This window comes from Oreochromis aureus, linkage group 2 (assembly GCF_013358895.1).
Source record: "Oreochromis aureus strain Israel breed Guangdong linkage group 2, ZZ_aureus, whole genome shotgun sequence".
In the NCBI taxonomy this organism is placed as follows: domain Eukaryota; kingdom Metazoa; phylum Chordata; class Actinopteri; order Cichliformes; family Cichlidae; genus Oreochromis; species Oreochromis aureus.
Genome location: NC_052943.1, coordinates 5,406,413 through 5,434,094, shown reverse-complemented (window position 1 = coordinate 5,434,094; position 27,682 = coordinate 5,406,413). Strand labels below are relative to the sequence as shown.

Sequence of the window (27,682 nt, the reverse complement as noted above, 5' to 3'; positions counted from 1 at the left end):
GCAGTGTTACGGTGCAGTTCTCGTCGGTTACCACTAGATGTCAGGCTATAAACCGTGCATTCAGTGCGAGTAGTGTGGCCGCTAGGTGGTAGCTCTGCACCAGGATTTCCTCCTCCCAGGTCGTCGAAACAACAAACCGAACTACGGAGCAAGCGGGGTGAGAGAACGTCCGAAACCGCCTCTGACCGCGACTTTTAAACTCTTTTTACAGAATTGTGGCGGAATTCAGACGGAGGCTGTATACGAGTAGTAAAAGTTACGATTGTACCGGGACTACATTTCACAACAAGGTAAGTTAGCTGTAAAATGGCGGAGAGCTATCTGGAACTTAGTTGATTTGTATTTTGCTAGCCGTCTCGCTAGCAGGCTAGCTTTAGATGAGCGCAGAGCGCGGATGTCTGCCTGAACCAAGTCGCTTCGCTAGCTCGCGGAACATGGCTACTTCGGTTGTTAGCAGGCTAACGAACTGGATTTTTTACACAGCGGCACAAAATACGTAGCTCAGAACAGACAGGAGCGTTTTATTGCCATAACCGACTTACTTGCACTTTATATATTTGTAAACAAAGTGTTTGTTGCTTATGCAATACGGCACTGGAACTCCCGAGGCAAGATGGAGGACGCAAGGACGTGATGTTTTTTTAGGTAACGTTAGCAGTAGCTCTTAGCATTGCTAACTAGTGGGAGTTATTTTCAGCTCGTCCATTGGAGTTTATCTGCTATTATTTGCTTTATCTTCGGACGAAGACTGGTTGCGAGTGACACGTAGACAGAAATTAGTTAATGTTCACGGCAGCATTTCTGACTAGCCTTATTGTGTTCTGGCTAATATTAGCTCACGCTAGTACAGAAAGGCTTGCGTTGTTTTGTTATTATGGTCCAACTAGTATAGCAATGGTAAACGCTGGCATGTTCTGAAAATCTAACGATATTGCATTGTATGCGCTTCTCGTTCTTCTTATTTGGCTATTCATAGTTTGTTTTCCCTAAGTAGCGCGTGCTTACTTCATCAAATTTCAACTAGCTGACGCTGGGGAAAATACGCCAAAAAATCCACGGTTACTTAGCTACTCGCGCTAGCACCAGCAGCGCACCGGCGTCAATTTTGACAGGAACCGACGAAGAGCGGCTCCTTGTCGGCGGCGTTGGGGCGAGCGGAGCCGGTAGTTGGTGGCATAGTTGTCCTTGAGAAATTCACACAGTTGAGTTTCACACTAGCGTGTTTTTTTAAATATAGCATTCTTTACTGTCGTTTCGCATTAACAAGTTTATGAGATACACTCCCCGATTTGGCGCCACTTTTTCTGTCTGCACGAATCCCGTCGTCTTGTCATGCAGTATCCCCCTCACTATCAAGGAAATGGGCACGGTACCAAATTCTCAAGCTAAGAATTAACTGTGAAAAGCTGAAACTCACAGTCATAGAAACTACATCATATATAGTACCTATGTTTGCTTTGTTGTTAGCTGATGTTAACCAGTTTCACGTTTACGTTTACTATTTAATTCACAGTAAACAGTAATAACCTGTAATTTGGCACGCGTGGGGCTTCATTTTGCGTGAAATTGTGAGTAAGAATCCATTTGCTAACGTTACTTTCTATTTAAATAGGATGGATAGTCGGCCTTAAAGTTTACGAAGTAATTGTGTCTAGTTTACTAATGAAAGAATGACACCGTTGTGTATGTTAGCTCTAAGTGTACTAGGACTGAAAGAGGGACTCGCTGCACCCAAACTGGTGTATAATGGGTGGAGTTTGTCTTTTGAGACTGAATCGTTTACTCGGTAGGGCTTTTATTGATTTCACTGACTACTAAAGAAAAAATTACATTTACTTCAGAATTATGGGCATAGTATGAGTCCTGATTTGAAAAGTTGCTTCTGCTTGCTACTTTGATCTGTGTGCCACTAATTTACACTTCACAACCATGCAATAGTTTCCCTGTGGCCTGCAGAATCTTGTTGATGTTGATACTGCCATTTGATTGGTTGAGATATGTATGGGGCGGATAGGGCAGTGCCATATTTGGACATTGAGGAAGACACTCCGGTCTTGATTGTATGACGTTGTCTGTAAACCCAGGAGAGCAGAGAAAGGGAGGGAGCCAATGGTTGGGCAGTGAGCATGACAGGAGCGTTTGTGTCCGCCCCCTGTTACCATGTGAAACCTTTTTTTCTTTTTTCCTCTCTCACTCTCTCTTTCTCTCTTTCAAAGACATCAAAGTAACATTTGCTCACTACAGATGCAGTGATTTCTGGAAACACAAAGTGTTTATTTTGTTTAGTTTTCAGTGTTGCTGGTGAAATGTGCAATAAGACTGCATGTGTAGCACTCTACAACAATTCTGCTCCATATCCTAGGTCACATGCAACGTCTCCTGCCTTGTATTTTGTGAGGATTATAAGCCAGTCGTAAGTTAAAGTTATCCAGAAGATGTTGCAACAATGATAGCACCAGAAATACCATCAGAGTTCTCCTATACTCAGTAAGTATCTACTTCTAGTTTACATTTATTGGTAAGGTTAAGGTTGATATGATATCTCATGCAGTTATTTATTTTTGTCAGGGATACAGACACCCGATTCTCCTCAGACACAGACTTCTCTGAGGATCCTGATGGAAGGAGTGCAAATACAGCTAAAGGAAAGGTATAGATGCAACAAATGGACCATTGCACAAGTATTGGCAATACATGTTTTTCTTTCCTTACACTCTGCAGTGGTTCTCAGACTTATATTTGTTTTTTTGCTACTTTCCCAGGGTGGAAAGAAGGGGAAGAAGGCAGCAGGGGAGAAAGGAAAAGGAGGGAAGGGAGCAGGCCGTATAAATGGCCACCACCAAGAGAATGGCATGGAAAACATGATGCTATTTGAGGTTGTGAAGCTGGGAAGGAGTGCAATGCAGGTATGAACAGTAAGCCCTGTGAAAGTGCCACCTTTTTTTTGTTGTTGTTCTTTTCTTTTACTCAGAGAAAAAAATACACAACTTTTGCTTGTCCCCATCTTCTTGCAGTCTGTTGTTGATGACTGGATTGAATCTTACAAACATGACAGAGATGTTGCACTGTTGGATCTCATCAATTTCTTCATCCAGTGCTCAGGATGCAAAGGTATATATGTTTCTCAGCTTCAATACTAATACTACATGATTGGCTGTTTTTTAAACTATATTGAGGAAGTATGTAGGCTTTGTTGTCCTGCAGAACCTCCCTTCACTCATCTGAATCAGTAGTTCCTCTTTTCCACTCAGGAAATTGTCTTCTGTCTAACCTCCTTCTTCTTCCTCTTCTTCTTCCTGTCAGGTGTGGTTACTGGAGAAATGTTTCGCAACATGCAGAACTCTGAGATCATCCGACGGATGACAGAGGAATTTGATGAGGCAAGTTACCACATTAGACTAATAATCACACCATATTCATTATAAATCACTTAAGTGTCATTTCAGATGCCAAATACAGAACTTTTGTACGTACCAAAGACAATAAACTTTGCTCATTTGTGGTAGATAACTACTGTTAGTACTAGTCATTGTAATGAAGGACTGTTGTTCCTCTGTGTACAGGACAGCGGTGACTACCCTCTAACCATAGCCGGGCCCCAGTGGAAGAAGTTCAAAACAAGCTTTTGTGAATTCATTTCGGTGCTAGTGCGCCAGTGTCAATACAGTATCATCTATGATGAGTATATGATGGACACAGTCATCTCCCTTCTCACCGGACTATCGGATTCCCAAGTCCGAGCCTTCAGACACACCTCAACACTGGCAGGTAAGATCATGTGTGTTTATGAATTATATTTAAATGTTTGCACTGATTTACAATAATGGCTTCTTTTCCAAGCATACAACAGTTAGCTAGCCAGGAAAAGTTGTGTTTTAAAGGTTCTTCCTTGTTGTATCCTTGTGTTAAAACTGCAAGCTCATTTCTAGTGCTCTTTGATATTTAAAGAGGTCAGAAATTTTCATCGGTCTAGGTACACCAAGTGTGAACTCTAGTCGTTTATACTGTTTGCACATTTTGTTTCATAGTAGTATTAAAGTTATTAACCCCAGTAATCAACCTAGATGGGTCACCTACACAAATGTTTTAAGTTATGTTTCGTGATTAGATCCTTTTAAATGGTTTTGCACTTCCAAGGCAAGGACAACTTAAGTCTTTATCATGAGCTTGTCGTGTACACATGAACTCTTAGGATTCATGTAAACAGTAAAGGGGGATTTAAACACATTAAAAATGCAGAAGAATCTTGATCATATGCTCTACAACATAGGTGTCAAACTCTGGCCCGCAGCCTAATTGCATTTGGCCCGCGAGGCCATACCAAATTACTATTAGAGCTGGCCTACTGGTATTATACAGCTAATATATGTATTGTTTAGTATTAAGCTTTGCTTGTTCCATATTCAATTTTTCAGCAAAACTTGTTTGAGTCCATAAGAAAAGATTCATTCTTATATCTGGAGGAAGATTTTTTTTTTTCAATAAATATTAACGTTAGCCCGCGACTTTGTTCCAGTTTTGAATTTTGGCCCACTGTGTATTTGAGTTTGACACCCCTGCTCTACAACAATCCGATATTGTTAGGCTTAATCCTTTCTCTGTCACGTGGGTACTGTGACTATAAAACATATAGGTGTTTTTTCTGTCTGGAAAGTTGTTGTCCTGAACTTTCAGTATGCTTTTGTTGTGCATCTGTTTGGGTGTGAGTGTTGGTCTTGGCAGATATGCCTGTTTCAGCTGGTGGACAGTTATTTTAGATAATACACTAGTTAATGATTGTTCTCTGCACCTAAGCTACTGTGTTCCCCAGGTGTAGCTAAAACTGGATCTATACTTAATCTATTTGCTTTGAGTTTGGTGACTTGTCTTCTTTTGTAAAGTATACTTGAATTCAAGGTGTCTACTTAGTCAGAATTAAAGGAACCCAAACGTATTTTATTATTTTCTAAAATACAAATATTGTTCCAGTTGTGACTATTTAACCATCCTGTAAAGTTAAGATATTGTTATTTTGCTCTTCAGTGCATTCAGAACAAAATTTCATTGCAATATCAAACACCCACTGATGTCAGATAAGCTCACATAACTTGATGAGAGACAGTTCTGAAATAATCTACAGATTACAGAAATTATTTTATTTCTTCGTGTTCCTTGTTGTGTTTTTGACAGCCATGAAGCTGATGACAGCCCTGGTGAATGTAGCTCTAAACTTGAGCATCAACATGGACAACACCCAGCGCCAATACGAGGCAGAGAGAAATAAAATGGTCGCTAAAAGGGCAAATGACAGGCTGGAGCTGCTGTTGCAAAAACGTAAAGAGGTAAGCATTGCAACAATTTGTTGCGTTTGTTTTTTATCATGCAGCTTATCACACCTAAGCACATTGAAAACTGGTTTGTTTGAGCAGTGAATTGGTAGTTTGTCAAAAGAATTGGTGACTGCTCTTTAGGGCTCTACCACATTGTATCATCAGCTATAGTACCGGTATAAATATTTACGTTAAAAGTATCCTATCACAATATTTTTACTGTAGCAACACCATATGTTTATGTTCCTTTGTACGTACAACAAGGAGACAAACCCAGGCATGTCTGAAAGTAAGAGCAGTGTGTCAGCCTCTAATGACAGTTTAGTACCTAAAAAGAGAGCTACTTCAATAACCTCCAACAAAGCACTGAACTTTACAACATGTACAACTGTTCCCCATAAAGGTGGAAACAACACGTGTTTCACGTCTTGAGACAAAAATGCACTGTTGAGTAAAACCAGGCTACAAAGGAGGAGATGTTTGCAGCCGGAGATGTTCGACCCAAATAGAAAGAAAAAACTTAATCATCCACATGTATGAAAATGTTGTACAAGTTTCTGACTAATTACAAGGTTGATTTACGTCAGCTTTTGTTAAAGTATTAAGCAGTTATATAAAACTTAAAGTTTCCAGGAAAAACGCTAACTAGACTTCTACTTCTGTGCTCGCATTTTATTTATGCTGTTGATGGTTATAATGCTGTTTAACTCCCATTGTAGTGTGTCATCCATGACAGTAGCTTATTGGAAAAGAAAGACTGAAAACACCCTTCATTTATTTGCACTAAATGCCGCTTCTCCTTCAGTTAGACAAAAACAGGAGCAAAAATATATCACAATATTTGGAGAAAATTTTCAATAATATGTACTTCTTTTTTTTTTAAGTTCATAAATATTACAGCAAATTGCTTAATTCAGAGAGATGAGGTGCATGAGAAAGGCCTGCCTTAAAAGACTTGTTGCATTTGTGTTGGCAAGCATGGTGTCGACTCTGCTGAAGTGCAGCCACACTTGAAAGTTTAATTCTGTGTCTGTGTGCATGTGCTGCATAATGCTGTAGCTGAGAGGCATCTCTACCCTGTCCCTTCCACACAGGCTGTGAGGAAGATGTCTCTTGCAGCTTGAAAGTAACAGAAATGACTAATGTTTCAATCTTGGTGCGAATGAAAATTGAAGTTGGTGAGATGAATGTTATTGCTGTTCAAGGTCTGCCTGTTAATGTGACTGCATGCAGTTCAGATTTATGCTCTGTTCAAGCAGATTTGCAAATGTTACTGTGTCTGCCCTAGTGCACATACTCTCAGAAATTTTTTTTTTTTCTCTCCAGTTTTTGAGAAATGACCAGAATCCTTTAGACACGAAGCCAACACATTCAGATGCCATTACATTAATTGAAAGCAGCTATAGATTTTTAAATATTGCCAGTGTAGCTATGTAAATGAGGTAAAAGTGTAGCATTGAGAATAATGTGCATCACCTAGCACACACTAAAGTTGAACTGTAAAGAATGGATCCATTTTAGATTTATCAAATTAGTAATAAGCTTTGCAAACTCCATCCCTGGTAACCAAACGCATTTGTACAGATAACTTTTAGCCTACTCTGTTTAGGTGAAGAAAACTACTTTGGTCCTTGATCTGTTTAATTTATAAAAGCTTGCGCCTGTGCAGAGTTGTGGAACACAATGGGCTTAAGTGGTTATTATGTTTCAGCACCTGGAGACTGTGTTGGCAAAAACACAGCGGGAGGGTCCTTCTTGTATACCCATTTCCCCAATAAAGTGGGAGGAGACAGACCAGTTTCTCTCAGAACTTTTTTTTGGGTGATAGTCATGCATGCATAGTACATTCTGCTGAGCTAGAGTATTTATTGAATTGAACTTTGTTTCAACATAAGGACTCTATTCTGAATCAGAGATGACCATACCAGAAATCTCAGGTGATTTGTGAAAGATTCATGTCCTAAAAACAATAAATGAGCACAGTATATTATTTGTTCTTTGAGGTGACCAAGAAAAAAAAAAGAATTTAAACCAGTATTCTGCAAAATCAACAACTGACATTAAAGTGGACAAAATTTTAACCAACTTAGACTCTCCCCAAATCATGAAAGAACCTATATAACCATGTAAATAGGAATTACTGTAGCTTGTGAGCAAAAATTTGTTGGTTTAGGGAGAATAGTAACTGCTACTCCTCTGTAGGTGATGAACCCGCAATGCCAAGTGTTATTTAGCCTGTATGGCCAGTTTATTGGTTATATAACAGCAGGTCCCACAGGGCATCCATCTGTTAGTTCACTGTGCAGCCACACCACAGCATGGTGGCATAGTTGACTGTCACACAAGTCTTATTATGTTAACAATGCATCCTGACCACCAGTTATTGTTGCAGTCTGGTCAGTTGCTGTGTTTGTGTGATAAAATGTGCTGACATGGTTTATTCTGCTCTTGATTTCAGCTCCAGGAAAATCAGGACGAGATTGAAAACATGATGAATGCAATATTCAAAGGAGTGTTTGTTCACAGATATCGGTATGGCCTTACATCAATCAGCATCCAGTCTTGAACTGTGTTATCACGGTCTTTTCTACAGACTGCTAACAGCCCTCATTCTTGTTAAACATTCTGTTAAATAATGTTTTAACAGGGATTCAATAGCAGAAATCAGGGCAATCTGTATAGAAGAGATTGGAGTGTGGATGAAACTCTATAGTGATGCCTTCCTCAACGACAGCTATCTGAAGTATGTGGGATGGACGATGCACGATAAGGTGGGCAATACAAAGGACTCTGAATTTTTTAAAAGTTCCTCTTAAGGTCTACTTATTTATTTAAAAAAAAGTGTGTTGATAACTGCAGTAACCAGTAATGGATACTTTCTTACTCTATTCCAGCAAGGTGAAGTACGTCTAAAGTGTCTCACAGCACTGCAGGGCCTCTATTACAACAGAGAACTCAATGCCAGACTGGAGCTCTTCACCAGTCGCTTTAAGGTCAGCACCACCTGCTGGACAACTTAAACACAACAGCTGTATTTGTTCCATACTCGGAGAAACAAACTTCATGGGCTTGTCTTTATTTAACTGTGCTTTCAGTAATTCAGGAGGTTCCGAGGCAAAATGACTCATTGAGTTTTCTATCTCTCCTTTTGTTTAGGACCGCATTGTCTCTATGACTCTTGACAAAGAATACGATGTAGCAGTACAAGCTATTAAGCTACTTACTCTTGTTTTGAAGTAAGTGGTTGTTTTTGATAATATCTAATGTTGTTCAGCACAAGTGATTGGGACATAGTTTATACTTCAAGGCTGAGCACTTGTAAATTTTGTACATCTGTGCTACTGCTTAAAGTCTTTGTAACCTTCTTTGTATTTGTTTCTGCAGTAGTACAGATGAGGTGTTGACTCCTGAGGACTGTGAGAGCGTCTATCACTTGGTGTACTCGGCACACAGGCCGGTTGCAGTTGCAGCTGGAGAATTCCTTTTTAAGAAGTATGTTGGACATAAGTTAAGATTTCTAGCTTCAGGCTTGTAGTGATTTTTTTTTTGTAAACATTTGCAGTTCCAGATAAATAGTATATCAGCTGTTTGAGTTATGTATTCCATGTGATTCCCAACTAATGAAAAATATTCTCAAAGATTGTTCAGCCACCGAGAACCTGAAGATGAAGGTGCCCCCAAAAGGAGAGGCAGACAAAGTCCCAATGCCAACCTCATTAAGACCACTGTCTTTTTCTTCCTGGAGAGTGAGGTACATTATTATGCTATATTTTCTGTTCTCACATTTCTGTCTTTATTTCCCGTACTGTTTTGTAAACAGTATCAGTGATCCATCCCTCATCTGTTTGAACACTTATTCCATCAGCTCCACGAGCATGCGGCTTACCTAGTGGACTCACTCTGGGAATGTGGTGCAGAGCTACTGAAAGACTGGGAGTGTATGATCAGCTTACTGCTAGATGACCCGTTGCCAGGAGAGGAAGGTATGGCACTGTTTTTTGTTTATTGTTTTTGTTTTTTCTTTATACTGGTATGCAGTTGAGAGCACTATTGTGATTTATTGATTTCTCTGTTTGGTTTTTCTTTTGCAGCTCTTACGGACAGACAAGAGACGGCTTTGATTGAAATCATGCTGTGCACTGTACGCCAGGCTGCTGAGTGCCACCCACCTGTTGGAAGAGGAACAGGGAAGAGGGTAAGAGTGGCTGACACGCTAAAAATCATGAGCCAACACTAGTGACGTCTGTTTGTTGGATTGCGCTGTCTTTGTGCTGTTCTCCTGATTGGCCAACTATCCTGGGATATCTTTGGTGACAGTAATATTATAGAGTTAATTGTGTTAAATTGGTTAACTCTTTATGAACCTACTGAAACACGGCCACTTAAAAGATCTACAGATCCACATCTGTTCATAGGTCTTCAAATAATTGTCACCCAACTTGTTGTTTGATTATTTTTTTATTTTTATAATTTTGCTGTCTGAAGTGTAACATGTAGGCCATTAGAGGATAAGACTGTTTGCTAAGATTGTTTTAATGTATATACTTTCTTTTGCTCATTGTCGTGGTGTTTGATTTTGGAGACAAGACCAGTTCTGGGATATTTTTGTTGTTGTTGTTAACAGTTGCAAGTTGGTGCATAGCTTCGCTCTGCATAATTGTAGATACTAAACATGTACTTTCTGACATGTTTCTGCTGCACTTACATACTTCATTTATTTTAATGACTTTAACCACAGCTGCTTTGAGCCCTTTTTATGCAGCCCCACTGAGTTGTTTACAACATATCGGTTTCTAAAGAAAGTTTATCAGTTTACTACTTAAATTATTTAGGAAATTTAGTTCAAAGTTAAAAATAAATATTCCCCAGATGTGCCAAAAAAAAAAGGATTAATGTAGTTTACGTTTACCCCAAATGGTGGTGTTCACTATTAAGAAGTCAGAGTAGACTTTCTGAATGGATGAATGGAGACTAGTTGTGTGGTCTAATTTGGTTGCATCACACATCAGGTGATGACGGCTAAAGAGAAGAAGACTCAGCTGGATGACAGAACCAGAATAACAGAGCTGTTTGCTGTGGCTTTGCCCCCTCTACTGGCAAAGGTATGTCATATCCACTCAGCTTTCTTAGAAGCAATCTTCCTAAGGAGGTTGTACTTTTAACAGTACAGCATCATTGTGCTCTTTATGTGCTCCACAGTATGCCGTGGATGCAGAGAAGGTGACTAACTTGTTGCAGCTTCCGCAATTCTTTGACCTGGAAATTTATACCACAGGGCGTCTGGAGAAGGTAAGACAAATTGACTTGTCGGACAGCGCTAATCAGATCAGAACAAATCGGATTAATGTATTTAACATATTAATGTGATTGTTTATCACACACACGATGCTGATATCTCTATCTCCCGCTCTCCTCCAGCACCTGGAATCCCTGCTGCGTCAGATCAAAGAAATTGTGGAGAAGCACACAGACACTGAGGTTTTAGAGTCCTGCTCTAAGACGTACCACGCCCTCTGCAATGAGGAATTCACAATCTTTAACAGGGTGGACATAGCCCGCTCCCAGCTGCTGGATGAGCTGGTGGACAAATTTAACAGGCTATTGGAGGACTTTTTACAAGAGGTGAGAGTAATAGTGCGCTTAAATGTCCAGCATACCTATAAATCCAGTACAACAGAAATTAGCTCAACATAAACCATGAAAAGAGCACAGCCTCCATTATTTGTGTTCTGTTCTAGCTCTGTCACATCTCATAACTCTTCATTTATTGGCATTGCAACTTATCCTGTTGTACAGAAGTCTTATATATAGCAAGGATGAAAATACTTGATGTGCTGTGAAAGACCTTATCATATAGTTTGTAAAGAAGCTCATCAGAAATTTTCACCTTTCTGGACAACCTGAAAACTCCAATTTGTTTTTATTTATGATAACATTAAAGATCTTGACCTGTTAAAATCACTTTTTTCTGTACAGGGTGAAGATGCTGATGAAGATGATGCTTATCAGGTTTTGTCAACTCTAAAGAGGATCACAGCTTTTCACAAGTATGTTTTCTCAGAAGTATTTTCTATGTGCTTTTATCTACCTCTGCTGCGTTGTTGGACGATTCAGTGTGCACGTTTTTGAAAGTGATGAGACGTCATCAACTCTTTTGCAGTGCACATGACCTCTCGGGATGGGACCTTTTCACCAGCAACTTCAAGCTGCTCAATACTGGCATAGAGAACGGGGACATGCCTGAGCAGGTAATATACATAATTTTTTTTTTTTTTAAATGCTCGAAAATATTGATACATGTTTTTATTTTTTTTTATTTTGTGTGGGTTTTCTCTCTTTCTCTCTCGCTCCTTGTGAGTAGATAGTCATCCATTCACTGCAATGTACCCACTACGTGATACTGTGGCATCTGGCCAAGTTATCTGAGGGCAGCTCCAGAAAGGTGAGGTCTAATCACATTTCATTGCTATTTTGTGCTGTTTTAACAGATTTAAGCAGCTGTAAATGTGATGTTTTAAAATGTCTTTGTCTCAGGATGATCTGGTGACCCTGAGGAAGCAGATGAGGGCATTCTGTATGATGTGTCAGCGCTACCTCACCAACGTTAACACAGCTGTCAAAGAGCAGGTGACACAGATGAGAAAATGACAATTATCCACGTTTAAATGTGCGCGTAAAATCATCTTGAAAGCAAAGCAAGAACACCTAAAATACATGGAGTTTGTGCAGCTGAGCAAACTTACCTTTTAACTCTGAAGCGGTGGTTTGGTTGCCTCCTATTGCAGCTACAATGGATATTTGCACTTATAATGTATCTGCTTAATTTAAAATCTAATTTGTGATCATTTTGTTTAGGGCTTGTGCACACAGAGTTTTAACTTTGTTCTTTTCTTCTTCTTTTTTCCACAGGCGTTCACTATCCTGTGTGATCTCCTGCTCATCTTTAGCCACCAGATGGTGTCCGGAGGCAGAGAACACCTGGAGCCCCTGGTCTATTCTCCAGAGGATTCACTGCAGTCTGAACTGCTCTCGTTCATCATGAACCATGTCTTCATAGACCAGGATGATGACACAAATAGCACAGGTATGAATATGCAGATGTGCAGTTTTGGCACTGCACTGGCCAAAGTGAGGAAGTAAACTAATGGGATTTCAAATTGTTTGTTCCCCCTCAGATGGGCAACAGGACGACGAAGCAGTAAAGATCGAAGCTCTGCACAAGAGAAGAAACCTCCTGGCTGCCTATTGTAAACTCATTATCTACTGTGTGGTAGAAATGAGGACTGGAGCTGATATCTTTAAACAGTACATGAGGGTAAGCTTAAGCATTTGTTGTTTTAAAAATATGCAGTTGTGTGCTATGCTCATTAACTGTGAATATCAGTAACTCTTACAGGAAAAATAGTTGTTTAATGAACACATTAGCTGTTGTCCTGACCTTGGGCACATGCATATACACGCACAAATTTCTTCATGACCTTTCAATGTTTTTCCTGTTTGTTTTTACAGTATTACAATGATTACGGTGATATCATCAAGGAGACTATGAGTAAGACTCGGCAAATTGACAAGATTCAGTGTGCCAAGACGCTCATCCTCAGTTTGCAGCAGGTCAGTGTGCACACTGTTGCTCGCGTATTAATTAATTCCATAATTGTGACCTTCTGCTCATGTGTCCCAGTGGTTAAGATGTTATCTAATGTTCCATATCTCTCTGTGTCCTAGTTATTTATTGAAATGGTGACTGAACTGGGTCATGGCTTTGATCGCTCCTCCTCGGCATTCTGTGGAATCAAGGAGTTGGCACGTCGTTTTTCTCTAACTTTCGGTCTCGATCAAGTCAAAACCAGAGATGCCATTGCCATGCTGCACAAGTAAGGCTTTATTCTGCTCATATAGGGTTACAAAGCTTTTCTTAGATTTTGGCCCCGTATCTGGGAACTGTCATGTTAGACAAATTACTTCTTGAATACTGTGTTTCCTTTGCCATGTTGTTTCTCCTCCGGATTTTGGAGAGGCTTAAGGCATGAAATGTTACACTCTAGCCTTTTCCAGTACAGTAAGTATTGTAGAAAAACATGTTTTAAAAAAACGCAACACTGAACTGCAGAAACATAAAGGAAGGCAACCGACCGAGCAGTTTTGTAAAAATAAAACTGCTCGGTCACATATTTGAGCCGTGTGAATGAAATGAGCCGCACAGAGTTTTCTTAATATCTGATGGTGGATCATCACTACTATCATTTCAGCTATCTTCTCTAAAAACAAACTATTGCCGTGGCAGAAATCTATTTTAATACCGTTATAAGTGGTGGAAAATTGGTTGTTTTAAGCATTCAATCTTCTCAGTGGCTTTTGTTTCTTTCATCTGGATTGTTATATCTCTCACAGTCAGTGAATGCTACGTTATATTGGACATTCGGAGCAAAATCTCTGATGAAACATCGGTACTGGTAAACCTTTATCTGTTGGAGCCAAACAGTTTCACAGATTAGTATTATTAAATTTGTTCCAATTCAAAGAGTTCTGAAAGAAGGCCTAAAACTACTTAAGTTATTAGTGAAAATTGAATTCTTTTGTTCCATGGTGCAGAGGGAAGAGTGCAGGAGGACTAAAACAAACAAAAATAAATGTATAAAAATAGTTGCCATTAATTGTTGCTACAGGCCCAGAATCTTACAATATGCCTGCCTAGTTGGGTCCAGTACACTTGTCATGAGGTCATATTTTAAAATGTGTACTAAAGAGGCAGTAATTCTGACAGCTCTCTCTAGTATTTCACATGTTTAATTATTTTATATAAAGTAATATTACACTATAGAAAGTTGTGGCATGACTACTGCAACTTGCTTTACTTAAGTGGTACGAATCAAATGTCGTATGTGTTCAACACACTTAAACTACTAGATCTGATATGGGGCCGACAAGTCAAAACAGTTTGTTTTTATATTAAGAATCCGACAACCTAAAATATTCAGTGGTCCATTCTCAGTTTGTTACATTCAGGAAAGGTAAATCGCTAGCCTGTAATAACAAATGAGTGCGCTGTTTAAGCAGTTAACAATCTAATCAGTCAAGCTCTATGTAGGTACCATATTATACAAATAGTTATTGAAGCAGATAATTTTTTTATCTTTTGATTTTGAAAGGTCTCTAAATGTTGAAAATCCCAGTGATTCCAGCCTCAGCATCTAAGGATATGCACAGGGTTGCTGCTCTTAACTCAGATATTTTACTACAGTAGGAATGAGTGATATGGCCCAAACATAATATCACGATAACGATAAATTTGATAATTTTTTCGGGATCATTTATCATGGGTCTATCTTCTTAACAAGCTCCATGAAGCCTTCCTTCTTCATCGTTTGGATTGGCATCATATCTTTTGGCTAACAAATGGTGAGAGCTTGGGTAATATAGTTCCAGCGTTTGCTTTTTTAAAATCATACGGAGTACAACTGGCCAGAGACTTGGTGAAGGTATGCAGGAACTAGCTTACTTTGTTTTAGTTTTGTAGCGTTAGCTGCAGAGCTTTCCTCTCAGGCTTTCAGACAATCCTGGTACAGACTTGGGTGCTGATGCTTCAGATGGTGAAGTAAGTAAGCTGCTCTTTTGGGAATTAAATTTGCAGTGATGCTTCCAGTCGTGTTGGCCTTCACCTTCACAACTTTAATAACTTCATGCTGCATGACCCATGTTAGCGTAATCCACTGCGTAATAGGGTGATGTGTTTTTTTTACACCATGAAATAAGCATATCATGATATAATTTATTTATTTTTCGCCCCGGGGCAAAAACAAAAACTACCAGTATTATCATGAATGATATGAGTATGCCCACCCTTACTACACAGTTAAGATGAACTGCTTTTTGTTTAATGTCCATGAAACGTTCCTAATCCTTGCTCACAGGTTCTCTTTTTCTTTTCTGTCTGCCTCTGTGCTTTTCTCAGGGATGGTATCGAGTTTGCATTTAAGGAGCCTAGTCCCCAGGGAGAAGGAGGCCCCCCACGCAACCTGGCTTTCTTGGACATCCTCAGCGAGTTCTCCTCCAAGCTTATGAGACAAGACAAGAGGACTGTGTAAGCTGATTTTCTTCTTTTCTCCCCCCTCTTCTTTTGGATGGGAAGCTTCAGTAGAACAGGTGTTTGTGACAACTGGTGCAACTGGTGTTTCTGATGCATGACAGCCTTTTTTTTTTTTTTCCCCCTTTCCCTCAAATGCCCCAATTGGAATGTGCACCTGGTTTCACGTGTGAAGTTTGTCCTGTGTATTTCGTATTGCATTTTCTCAAGATGACCTCCGTCTTCTCCCCAGCCACATGTACCTGGAGCGATTCATGACGTTCCAGATGGCGCTGCAGCGAGAGGACTGCTGGCTTCCTCTCATCTCCTACAGGAATTCCCTACAGGCTGGGGGCGATGATGATACCATGTCTGTGATGAGTGGCTACTCCAGCAGAGGCTCTTCCGTTCGCTCCAAGAAGACTAAGCCTCCTGTTGTTACAGCTGGAACTTCAGCAGCCAAGAGGAAGTTGCCAGAAGGTATTGTTTACTCAGGAATATTAAAATAAAAGTGTTTAATTATAGTGCAGGTGGAAAAAATATATTGATTTTCAGTTTGGTTTAAAAAGATTAAAGCTAGCAGTTTTCTATAAACTATAAACATGAATTAAATCTGAGAAATGCATACAACTCAGCCAGGCACGATGTTACAAACACAGAGCCCAGATTAACCCAGATGTCTTCTCACTAGCCTGCATGGGTGGGGTTAGGAGATTAAACAGCAGATGTTAGGAGAGAGTCAAAGTACTCTTTAACAGTCAAACAACCTCTCTACGTGTATGTTTGCTTCAGAACTATTCATGACAGGATATCGCTCTGTAGCAGAGGTTAAATTTGGATTTCAAGAAAAGTAGAGTTTACTGGCCCCAAGGCAAAGTCCAAGCCTTCTTGGTTATTTTAAAGCCCCTAACTAATAAATGAGAAGGCATAAAAGCTCCATACAATCACCATCAAGGTTTTGTTTTGTTTTGGGTTTTTTTGTTGTTTACAAGTAATACTTCATGTTTCTGATGTTATGGCTTAATTTACAGCTCCAGAGAACATTATCTCACACTCTGTTGCCGCCAGAGCACTTAAACAAAATGCCACGCTAATTCATATTGTGGACAAATTAAGGCAAGCAAAACTGTTAATAATGAGTAGATATGCTAGTCTTTATCAATGTGACAACACGACTGAGTATTGTGGCTCACTGGGGCCAGGGGAGAGACGGCCCACCGTTTTCGCTGTTGTGTAATTTTCCAGGTGGTTTCTGTTCCTAGAGTGCCAAACACACAGGCATGCTCAGAACTGTATTTCAGTTGTATACCTACGCCTCTTCTGTGAACTGTGGCAATCCCTGCCCCTGGTGCAAAGGTTAATTTGTTGCTTTTGCCATAGCAACCAATCAAAATCCTAAATTTTGATTCTCCTCAAACTCAGCATGGCCAGGATTATAGAGCTTTGCATTATTAACTTGCAAAATGTATAAAAACGAGAATGTGTGAGGTTGTTTGAAACAAACGCTTTGGCTTTTCCCGTGCAGAGGAGAGCAGCAGCAGCAGTGAAGTCTGGCAGCAGAGCATGCAGACTCCAGTCATGATGCCATCTCCCCATCTCACCTCCACTGCCATGCGGGACCCTAAGAGGGCGCGTGATGACAGCTTCATGGGGGTCTACCCCCTCCCTCACGACCAGCAGCAGCCCCACCAACACCCGCAGCACCATCAACAGACGCCCCAGCACCACCAGGCATCCATGGATTACAAGTATGCACGCCTCAGTCTTTCATTGCTGCGCTATTGCTGTCATGTTCAGCACAGTAATCGTTACAGGCTAATACACGCTTCTTCATTCAAATAAAAACATTTTTACTGTAGAGGACTTATTGATTCTTCTCTGTCCTTAGATGCAAAACCTCTCTAAAAACTTCACGTTTGTAAGTGCGTAATAAAATAAAAGTACACTTGAGTTGGCAAGACCACAAAAGGTTCAAAGACTCAAACACATTACTTAGGTCTGTAACCTGTCAGTGTTAAATTATTAGCGAAGCATTTTGATGCACAGTAATGAGGGCAGTTTTGATAATGACCTGTTACCTAGATAAATCCCTAGGAGAAGAACAAACACATTAGGAGTCGATTTTACAGATTTGCTACGTGTCTCTTAATCTGCAGAGAACGGGCAGATCAATGAGGAAAAATGGTGTCTGAGCTTCAGAATTGAATTAATCGATCTGCGACTATGTATATTATATATGATATTAGTGAGCAGGATTTGGTAACTAAGTTGAGATTATATAAGATGAGTAGTGAATAGTTGTAGCCTCTCAAGTACAGGCTGAGAAAACTGGAAGTAGCCTGGAGCTACAGCAGCAACCACTTACTTTCCTTGAGCACCTTCAATTACTCAAAAACCCCACAGTCCAGCATTAACTTTTTCTCTCTCTTCTTTCTTTGTTGACCCTATAATCTCAAAGCTCTTTAATGACCATTTACTTTTAATTAATTATCTGTTATTTAAGCTTATCCCGATGTTTCATACTATAACATTTTATAAATGCATCTAGGCTCATATCCAGGCCGATTATTCAGGCTAGAGGATCGCTTATTCTCCGAGAAAAGGTTTGGACTGGAATGAGCCAAAATACATTAAGACAGAGTTCAGTGTAATTGCCCATTTGCATGCTATTAATTTGGAGGGCAAATGGTAGCAAAATGGTTGTGCCTAACAGCCTGCCAAGTGTTGGTCCTACTGGGACAGTGACTGACTAGTTTATTTATCCACCCTGAGTTTTTACAGGCATCGGGCCAGTGGGCAACTAAGTTGTATCCTCATGGTATCCCCAGTAAAAACACCAGACAGTTGTGGGTCAAAACATGGCTAAATAATGTGCTCTCATATATTTAGTTCCCAGGTGACGTGGATGCTGGCTCAAAGACAGCAAGAGGAGGCACGCCAGCAAGAAAGAGCCATGAATTATGCCAAGCTCAGGACCAATCTGCAGCATGCTATGTAAGTCACAGGCACACCTGTATGCCCATGTGTAAATCTGAAGACTGGGTACACTTACTAATTATGTAGTGGTTTGCTCAGCAGTCGTCGCGGCACTGGGCTCATGGAAGAAGACGAAGAGCCGATTGTGGAGGATGTGATGATGTCATCAGAAGGCCGTATGGATGACCTCAATGAAGGCATGGACTTTGACACCATGGACATTGATCTGGTGAGATACATGCATTTTCATGAGTTTGTGCTTGGTGTACAAACATGAAGATGTCCTCTGAAGCTTTGTGATACAGGCTTGTGTCACAAAGCCTGTATCACAAATGGTCTTGGAAATCAGCATTTTACACAAGTAACTGTTTCCAAATTGTCTCTTTGTCATTTAATGATTCAGTTTGATGGTAGTTGGAGATTAACAAAGAAAATTAACCCTTTTACAACTAAGTTCAGAATGTATTCTGATGCATTTGAGTAACTGGTTTTGTTTTGTTTTGTTTTTTTTTTATTGCACACACTGCCGGCATAGGATGTAATCAGGCACCTTGTTTTGAATGTTGCCTGTAATAGAACTAGCACAAGTCAGAAATCATTAAAGAGAAATGTTTGCTTGTGGGAAGAATATATCTATCTTTTTCTTCTTCTTTTTTTTAAGTATGTACTTGCCAGTACATTGCAATTGTTGGTATACCATGATCACAAAAGACAAAATTATTTTTGTCATTTATGCCAACACCACAGATTTATGTATGCCGAGTGTAAAGCCAGAACAAAATTTGATCCGAGGCTAATACCTCTCTTGGATGCTGGAGCTGGATTCCATGAGATGGGCTCCAAATGTCATGTTGAATCAACCAGAAGACTGTACAAACTGTCCTCGTTTCTCTAAATTCACTCTACTTGAATGTTCCAAACATATGCTGAAATTTCATACCTTCTATTTGTTTTTTAAGTATTGTATGTTGGTTCTGTCGATTTCTGCAATCTCTGCTTTTTTTTTTTTTTTTCCTTCCTTTTTTAATATATGGGGGTAAAGTTCAAACAGTGTTTGGGAGTAGTTTGACAATCTACTAAATATGCCGTTTCTTAAACCTCATAGCCACCCTCCAAGAACCGCCGTGAGAGGTCTGAGCTCAAGCCCGATTACTTTGACCCGTCTATCATGGATGAATCGGTAAGGAGCACTGAGATCAGGATCCTGTACTGATCCTGATCCCAATCTTGTATTTTGTTTGTTGACTTGTTACATGTAATGGTACACACTAATACTGGGTTTTTATAATGTGAAGGGACACAACTGTTGGGAAGTAAATTGCAATTGCCTGCTTTTTTAGCTAGACCAGCTGCTAGCCTGTTTTATTTGGGTTGTGAATGAGGCTGTGCATTTTGACAGGCTGAGCTGGCTAACCTCTAGCCAAGTGCAACATTTCTTTTTAGTGAGCAGAGCAACCATTAGGCTTGTATAAACGATTTTTATTTATGTCTGACTGGATATCCAGCCTTAAATTCTTGTTCCAGACTGTCACAAAACCTCTGGGAAGTTGCTTAAAGGGTTTTTTTTTTTTTTTTCCTGTCTTTTTCCTCCTCTTCTACAACAATGTAAGGCTAAGTAGAGCCCTGTGTGACTGGTTTATGTTATCTTAAACAACCTTTTTGATCACAAAAATGAAACTAAATCAGAATGGAGCAGTTTTGTCTGCGCTAAATACTTCAAATCTTGTTCCATTAAGGTTTTTCTGAGGATATAAACCATTTGCGATGTACTTGGCTTTTACCAAGTTCTTTTACACGGCTCAGAACAAGCCTGTTTAAGATCAGGATTTCTCAGTAACTGTTAATTTAGTTTGGAAACTGTTTGAAAACTGTCATGTTCTTTCAGACTTTAATCATTACTGATGTAGATGGACATTCAATCATGTAAACATCCAAGAGAGTGCAGTGTGAAGTCTGTATTAATGTTCTGTTTGTTTCTTCCAGATGCTTGGGGTGTCCATGTTTTAAGCTAATATCCAGATGATTTTGACGCTGGGATGAGAGAAGAGGCGCTTTGTATTTAAAGAGAATTTTAGAAGCGAAAACAGAAGTGTTTTCTGTAAGAAAAGGCAAAAATGAAAAAAAAAAAAAAAGGAAAGAAAAAAATCTGGCTTGTACTTTACGTGGACCAATGACAACCCACACTCAGTGTTGCTTGCTCAGAGAGGACTTTGTTTCAAATATTTACTTTTATAATCTTGGGTAAGCTCTTCCTGTTCAGAAATAGCGTAACAGGCCACTTCCAAACCTATTAGAGATGAGACATGTCTGAAGAAAAATCAGTAATAGCTTTTTGTTTTCCTTTTTTTTTTTCTCTTTTCTTTTTTTTTTTTTTAATGGGGATGAAATGGTGTGTTTAACTTAAGAAACATTTTTGTTTATGTCTAACCCTTTTTACAATTGTAGTAAGTTACCAGGTGTGAAGTAGTAATTTATAAACGGACTGTAGTAGCTTGCTTGTACTGTGTTAGCCAAGTGGATGGAGGTCTTTATGTTTCTGTGCTTTTTTTTTTTTTTTTTCCTTTTTTTTCCCCTTCCTCCCTTTTATCTGTTTCTTCTTCCTGTTGTTGGCCCTGAGTTGAGGTCCTAATAACCACTGGTGGTTAAGATGGTGAGATGTCATTTAGAATCAGTTAAGATCCCTTTATGCTGTGAAGATTCCTATAGAGTCCACTGAACGCTCCACGCTGTAAGTCCCAGAGCTTACCCCAAGATTTGGATCACTCCTTAACCACCATCTTACCAGATACATATGTACACCTTTCCCCCTCAAAATGAGCTTTTTTTTTTTTTTTTTCTTCTTTTTTTTAAATCCCAGTAGTACCACTGTGTGGGCTCTGGGGGATAACGGCTCGGTCAAAGAAAATCACCTTTTTTCTCTTTAAAATCCAGCAGCATAATGTTGAAATGGGTATCTCTACATTTTAAATAAAAGTTATATATGAATCGGTGCTGATTTTATATATGTGCTTTTGGTTTATTATTTTCTTATTTTCAACTTTTCAACCTTCAGTCACAAAGTGAGAAATGTGTAAGTAAAACTTAAAAAAAAAAATGAAAGCATGTAAAGCCATGCATCAAGGAAGATTTTTAAATTTGTATTTTTATGTTTTGTTCTTTTATTTTTTTTTTCTCTTTGTCTTGATAATGTCTTCGGGTTTCTACCTTTTTTCCTACATGTAAATTAGTTTGGATAAAACTAATGAAAAGACTTGTGAAATTCAGCTTTAAGGTTTTCTCAACATTAAAAAAAAAAAAAAAGAGTCCGGTCACAAAATACTTCTAGATTTCAAATGTTAAAACTGTAAGGTAGTCATTCAGCCAATACTGAAGATGAAAGTTATTCAGCAGCGCTGTGGCAGCTAGACAAAGCTTAGATTTTGACATGTATTTGTCACACACAAGTTTTAATGAAATGTTTTGTCTACTGAGGTTTTTATTTTGTAGTCATTCCATGCTTAAGCCTTAAACATGCTTGTGGAGGTCACATTTTCTCACAGTAATCTTCCATGTCAGAGGATCAGTCATGTTTAAAGGTGGATAATTGGCTTCTTAGAACATGAAATATGAGGTGGTCAGATGTAATGTGATAAAGTAGATAAACAGCCTATATGTGTTTTGCCTAATTATTTTATGTAAGTAAAAAAGAAAAATTCTTTTAAGGAAAAAAGTACTGTTTATTGTTTGTTACTTACCACTACATCGGTATAAATTCTTATTAGATCATGTGTATATATACAAAATTTTATTTCTTTCCTTCATTTTGGCCATGTCTGTGTTTTATTTTGTCAGCACTCTTGCCTACACTCTGAGTTGTTGTCTATTATCCCATCCTCTTTCAGTCACTCTGTTTTCTGATTTGTACTTGTCTGGAGACAGTAACTTTTGAATAAAAATCAACACATTTCATCTGTGGTACTTTTTACTTTTGACCACAACAAACAAACTGCAACTAATCAGGCTGCACAATAGACTTCTTATGTTCTCTTTGCAGAGCCTAAATATGGTGTGGTTTGGTGATTCCAAAGGTGGAGGCGGCTGAAACATATACAATATCAAGTGCACCTCAACAAGTTAACAGTTGATTAAGATAAAGTCAAAAAAAAAAAGTGTAAATCTAAAAACGAAAAACCGATTAACCTTAACACTAGAATATGGATAATAGTTTCATACTAACGGTATGTAGGGGGAAAATGGCGTTAGCCGAACAATGCTAATTTCACTAATCGTTCATATAAATAAAATATTAATTGAACGAAAAGTGTAGCTAGCGGTTAAGTTCTTGAACTGGGTGTTAACATTTAAAGCAGAAAAACACTACGGATAAACACTTGTTAATTATGTAAATTTAGCTAAAAATATGGCTAGGGGGCAAACCGTTAGCAAACTAGTAACGGTTAAAGCAAATTATACTACGGGTAAATACAGAATTGTTGAACAAACAATGTAAATTTGAGTGGATGGCGGATGTAAATAAAATGTAAATTTGACTAAAGTGTGGCTAGGAGCTAAACCGTTAAACTGCATTAATTTTTAAAGCAGTAGCATTCTAGTGCGGATATAAACGGTTGTATTTAAACGGAATCCTTGAAACGGCTTTTGAGTCCTTGAGTTAATTTATTCAACTAAAACAAACTACAGTTAAGTAATTGTTAAGCGAACATTATTTAAATTCAGTTAGAAATGGGTTTAACTGAACACATTTCTATGGAAGCTTGTTTCTGGAGCAAGCAGAGCTATGTCGAAATTTTGAGTTATTACAAAATTACTAGTTGGAGCAAAATTTTGACTTACAATCTTGACATTTTGAATTACTTCTGACTGAGTTTGAGTTTTTCAGGACGTCAGGTAAACAACAGGTAACCGCTGGAAAAGTATTACCTTTCATGCCACATGGGGGCAGTGTGGTTCAAGGCAGACCTCCACTCTCCCTACAGTGGCTTTACTGCTGTACATTTTCTGACTCCTTATACATATAGATGTATATCTTGCACTTCTACTAAGTCACTGACAAACAGAATGTACACATCTTGGTACACACGACAGCTTTTACTTTGTGTTGACTATCAAAAAGATCCCATTTTTAGCAAGAGTTGTCATGTGGAGACAAAGAGCGCCAGTGTTGCTCTTCTGATAAAAGTGAGGACGCGTGGTAGCAGGAAAAAAAAGGGATGAAAGCAACTGAGACTTCTGTGTTAAGTGCATGATTAATAAAGAGGCGCTCAGATCACTGCGGGTGTACCAGAATAGGACCTGGCAGTGAGCGCCCTTCATGTCCAGCTTGTAATACATGAAGAGGCTCATCTATCACTACGTCTGCTTGTCACACGTCGGCTATCAGAATACTGCGAAGGGAAGCACTTCCCTCTGCAGCCCTTTGTAATTGTCATCTGAGCTGTCAACCTTTTTTTGTAACATGCTGTTAGTGGTGTTCATGCAGAAAGAGACCAAAGAGGAATCTTGGATTGGTGTGTAGCTGTTGTCAAACCAATTGTCAAAGTTATTTCCACATCTCACGCTTCTGTGCCAAAGCGATTATCTTCCCTCTACTTTTCTTTTTGTAGCCGTTTTTTTAACTTCCTTTTCTTTTTCCCACAGCAATGCATCTGCTTGGGCTGACTTGGGGGTTAAAAGCTGTGCTGCCGAGGTCAGGGCTGCAGATTTTAAATCAGAGCCTCATATGGACTTAGAGCCTGTATTTACTTCTGATAACCCAAAGGCCTCAACATACACTATCAGTTCAGCTGGTGTTGAAACCTCAGCGGGTCAAGGAGGACTTCTGATTTACACATACATGTGAGTTCACTGTGGAAACTCATCTAAGAGGATCTAAGCAGCATTTCATGGCCATTCAAAATATGTTTGCTCTACATTAATTGCTGGTCTTTCTTGTGATTGATCGCAAGCCTCCCCCTAAGAAGAGCTGTTTCACGCAGCGCCTGAGACTTTTCCAGGACTCTGTGAGGAGATAAACCCAGAGAATTTTAATTCCGTGGATAAATCATTAATGAGAACATTTGTTGTAATCTTCTCAGCTTGTAAGGGCAGAGGAAAGCAGCTGACCCTGGAAAATCATTTACCAGGCCCGGCCTCAGATTAGGCACGCGGCCTCATTCACACAGACAGGCCAACAGCGCTTGAATGTCCAGACTCATCTTCTAGCGCCTCATTCATTCCAAACCGTATCATTCCAACAATGTGCTGGGCATCCAATAAAATACCTTGTAACCAAATAAAGGAAAAGAATCTCTCCTGGACTAAGAGGAGACGCTCTGTGGGCTGTAACTGAGATGTCAAGGTGAATGTGAAATGAGAAGTAGGATCAATGCCCTTCATTATGATGAGCAGGTTTCATGAGACAAGCCAGAACAGGTCAGAGATTCCAGTGAGAAGCTATGAATAGAGCGCCGTGGGAATCCACCTTCTGCCTCCTGTCGGTTTTCTTCATATTGACACACAGGCAGAGCGGCTGAAGGTATGCTGAATGAGTGAACGAGTGACAGGGCTATTGTACTTGGGGGATAGAAGCTGGAGGATTAGTCTCTCTTTGGCACTGATGGTCCAGAGTGTGGAGGGAATCTGTCATCAGCAGAGCTGCAGGTGGTCCAGAGGTCTGAGCGGGGTATTCGACCTCGCGAAGCAAGAAAACAAGACGAGTTTTCAGCTGGGAGCAGGAGGATATTTACCCAGGGTTACCCTGGAATTTGATTCTCTACACCTTCTCTCCTCACTTCACACCATTGTTGTGAAGCCACTTTCACTCATCCCAGTGGGCCTGTGCTCTGCGGTGAGGATAATAAAGGTTTTCCCTGCAGGAAGAGGAAACAAGATTACGGGTTTTTCAATGAGAGGGTATGGAGGAGGGTGGGGGACAGAACACACGCAAGCCAGCGAGGTAGCAGTGTGCCACACAAGGCCTACATTTTCTCCACTTTCATTTTCAAATCCCTTGAAGCGCATTCAAAGGTGACCCGAGGACGACTGAATGGATTTGTGGGCCAAGCCCGCTCTGCTAAATCATGAGTCTCAGTAAAGTTTGGATGAGTGTCTTATAAGGGCGTGATGAGACAGGTCTCATAAAGATGATGAAGAGCTCTGCATGTCACCAGCCCCTGCCAGGAAACCCCAGTGATGAACGAGGGCTGAGACACCTCTGCTAATAAGACTCATCTCTTTAATTGGCTTTATGATACAGCTTTGCAAATGGGACAGGGTGCGGCTGGAATGTGTGTGAGTGTAAATGTGAATGTGTGTGTGCGCAACGCCCACATTTAAACTATGTCCATTTGTGCATGTATGTGGGGGTGTACTCGGTGTGTGTGCGTGCATATGTGTATGGGGGAGGCTCGTGAATGTGCCTACTGCAGGTTTTCTCGCTTCTGTTCCGTGCCGATGAGGAGCAGAGACGATGTAGCGGAGCCTCATTAGAAAGAAAGCACTTCTACTGCTGGCCAAGATTTAACACCTCACCCAATAATAATTTATTCAATCTATTCTTAAGTATTGCAGGCACTGGTAGATAGGGGTTAGGTTATGTAAGAGTGCGACAGTGCGTAGTTTGAATGTGATATGATGATAATTATAAATCCAAGGAAGACGACAGATGGCGAGGTACTTTAAAGGTTCAGCCGGTATAAGTATTACTACTCTGCTGCTGCCAGATCAGTTCCTGGGAGAGCAAAATTAGAGGTAGTCAAAGACAAGAAGAGAGTGCAGACACCCTAAGAGAGAGCTGGTCCTTGTTAGCACGCTATTCATCAGTCTCGTGAGGTCAGGGTTCAGGGGACCCCGAGGCTTGGTGTGCCACCTCTTCACCCCTGACCCTCAGCCAGCACCTGGAGCTGAGGTATTTCCTCTCAACATTTAGTTGTAACATTTCATCTCTATTATGACTTGCCAGGCGTGCACGCTGAGCAGAACCGACTCGAATGGTTATACATTTCTATATAGCTCCATTACCATTCATGCACACACACACTCAGGCAGAGAGAGAAAGGAGTGGCTGACCCAAGGTAACATGGGAGTAGAGGACAGTGAGAGAGGAAGAAATGCAGAGCAAACCGGGGAGGCACAGGAGACAGGACGGGCGGAGGAGGCGGAGGACGGAGTGGTAGTGGGGGGGTCAGGGTCACAGCTGTGATAAAAAAAAAGAGGCCAGAATGAAAGATGTTCCAGTCGGACCGTGAGGAAAATAAACATCCTCCTAAAAATAGTTTGGAGTCCTGTTCATCCGTCCTTGTTGTTACTTTAGCCAGGTGCGAGCAACTTTGCTGTCTATAGCATGCCCAGAATCCGCTGACCTCTCTGAATAAAGTTGTAATAATAATAATGATGTTAATGTAAAGAAAAAGAAAAGTTTATTGGACAAAAGAAGCATTAGTAATTGCCCCTCCAGTAAATAAAACATCCCCGTCTTAACTTTGCATCTTCCCATACTAACTAATGTAAAAGTTGCACCTTATGACCCATGCTGTTGACCTTTTGTTCTCTCCATACATCTTCATTTCCCTCCAAGAGGTTCTGCTGAGCTGAGCTGAGCTGGAATTATGTTTTTCTGGCTGATTGACACATGCAGAGAGAAATGCTAAAGAGATACAGACGCAACCCCCTCCTCCTATCTCTCATTCTCAGTTTCTTTCTATATTCCCTCTCTTCAACCCCCTGCGCTTCTTCCGGTACGCCCCCCGCCCGCCACCACCTTCCTTTATTTATGCCTGCAGAACCACTTTGTTGTGCTTTTAGTGGCTGGGTTTGTAGATGGAGCAGATGCTGGAGCTGATATTCCCTGATCCTGCAGCGAGCCGAGATAAGAGCAGATTTATGCCAGAGCGAGGGAGCATGGGAGTAATTGCTGAGGCTTTCATGATGCGGCTGAGAGCACTCATGTACCCTCGGCTGCTTACTAACAAGGACATCCTCAGATTTAGGAGTTTGTCTCCCTGGGTTTAAAGTGTTTTTTTTTTCTTTTTAAAAAAAAAGTATATCTTTGTTTGCCAAAGGTGTGTTTGCGCAACAGTGCATTCTTAGGTGCAATGCTCCCTTTCTTTTCCAAGTTTGAGCGTGGGCATGTGCACATATGCATTCCCTGTGATCATTCTTGCGTCTTTGCTTTAAAGGCGTGTCACAATTACAGCATTATGTGTGTGTGTGTGTGAGAGGGCAGGGGAATTATTCCCCATAAACTTCCTCCAGGATCTTTTACAGCCTCTTTGTTTATTGCTGCTCAGCTGAAAACATATGACATAATCAGGATAGCAGATAACATTTTCTATCTGCTGATAAAGTTATCTCAAAG

General features: G+C 40.1%; 1 protein-coding gene across 3 annotated transcripts; it reads left to right on the top strand.

The window, feature by feature from the left end:
* Window positions 1-63: 63 nt before the first annotated feature.
* On the top strand, window positions 64-22,296 carry stag2b (stromal antigen 2b). Of its 3 annotated transcripts, none has more exons than XM_031733362.2 (34): window positions 64-290; window positions 2,363-2,487; window positions 2,569-2,650; window positions 2,763-2,906; window positions 3,015-3,111; window positions 3,304-3,380; window positions 3,564-3,768; window positions 5,170-5,321; window positions 7,768-7,841; window positions 7,957-8,080; window positions 8,204-8,302; window positions 8,466-8,545; window positions 8,694-8,801; window positions 8,949-9,060; window positions 9,175-9,292; window positions 9,401-9,504; window positions 10,319-10,411; window positions 10,509-10,598; window positions 10,728-10,931; window positions 11,286-11,356; window positions 11,470-11,557; window positions 11,671-11,751; window positions 11,844-11,936; window positions 12,219-12,393; window positions 12,485-12,624; window positions 12,819-12,920; window positions 13,035-13,183; window positions 15,262-15,390; window positions 15,626-15,852; window positions 16,898-17,120; window positions 18,262-18,366; window positions 18,448-18,577; window positions 19,454-19,528; window positions 20,332-22,296. In XM_031733362.2, exons 2-34 carry the CDS (start codon window positions 2,447-2,449, stop codon window positions 20,353-20,355), a joined length of 3,816 nt encoding a protein of 1,271 aa, XP_031589222.1. In that variant the 5' UTR covers window positions 64-290; window positions 2,363-2,446; the 3' UTR covers window positions 20,356-22,296. The 3 variants fall into 3 exon arrangements, with proteins under 3 accessions (XP_031589222.1, XP_031589224.1, XP_039471959.1); XM_031733364.2 differs by having other exon boundaries at window positions 65-290; window positions 18,451-18,577; XM_039616025.1 differs by lacking the exon at window positions 64-290 and adding an exon at window positions 402-645.
* The last annotated feature ends 5,386 nt before the right edge of the window (window positions 22,297-27,682 follow it).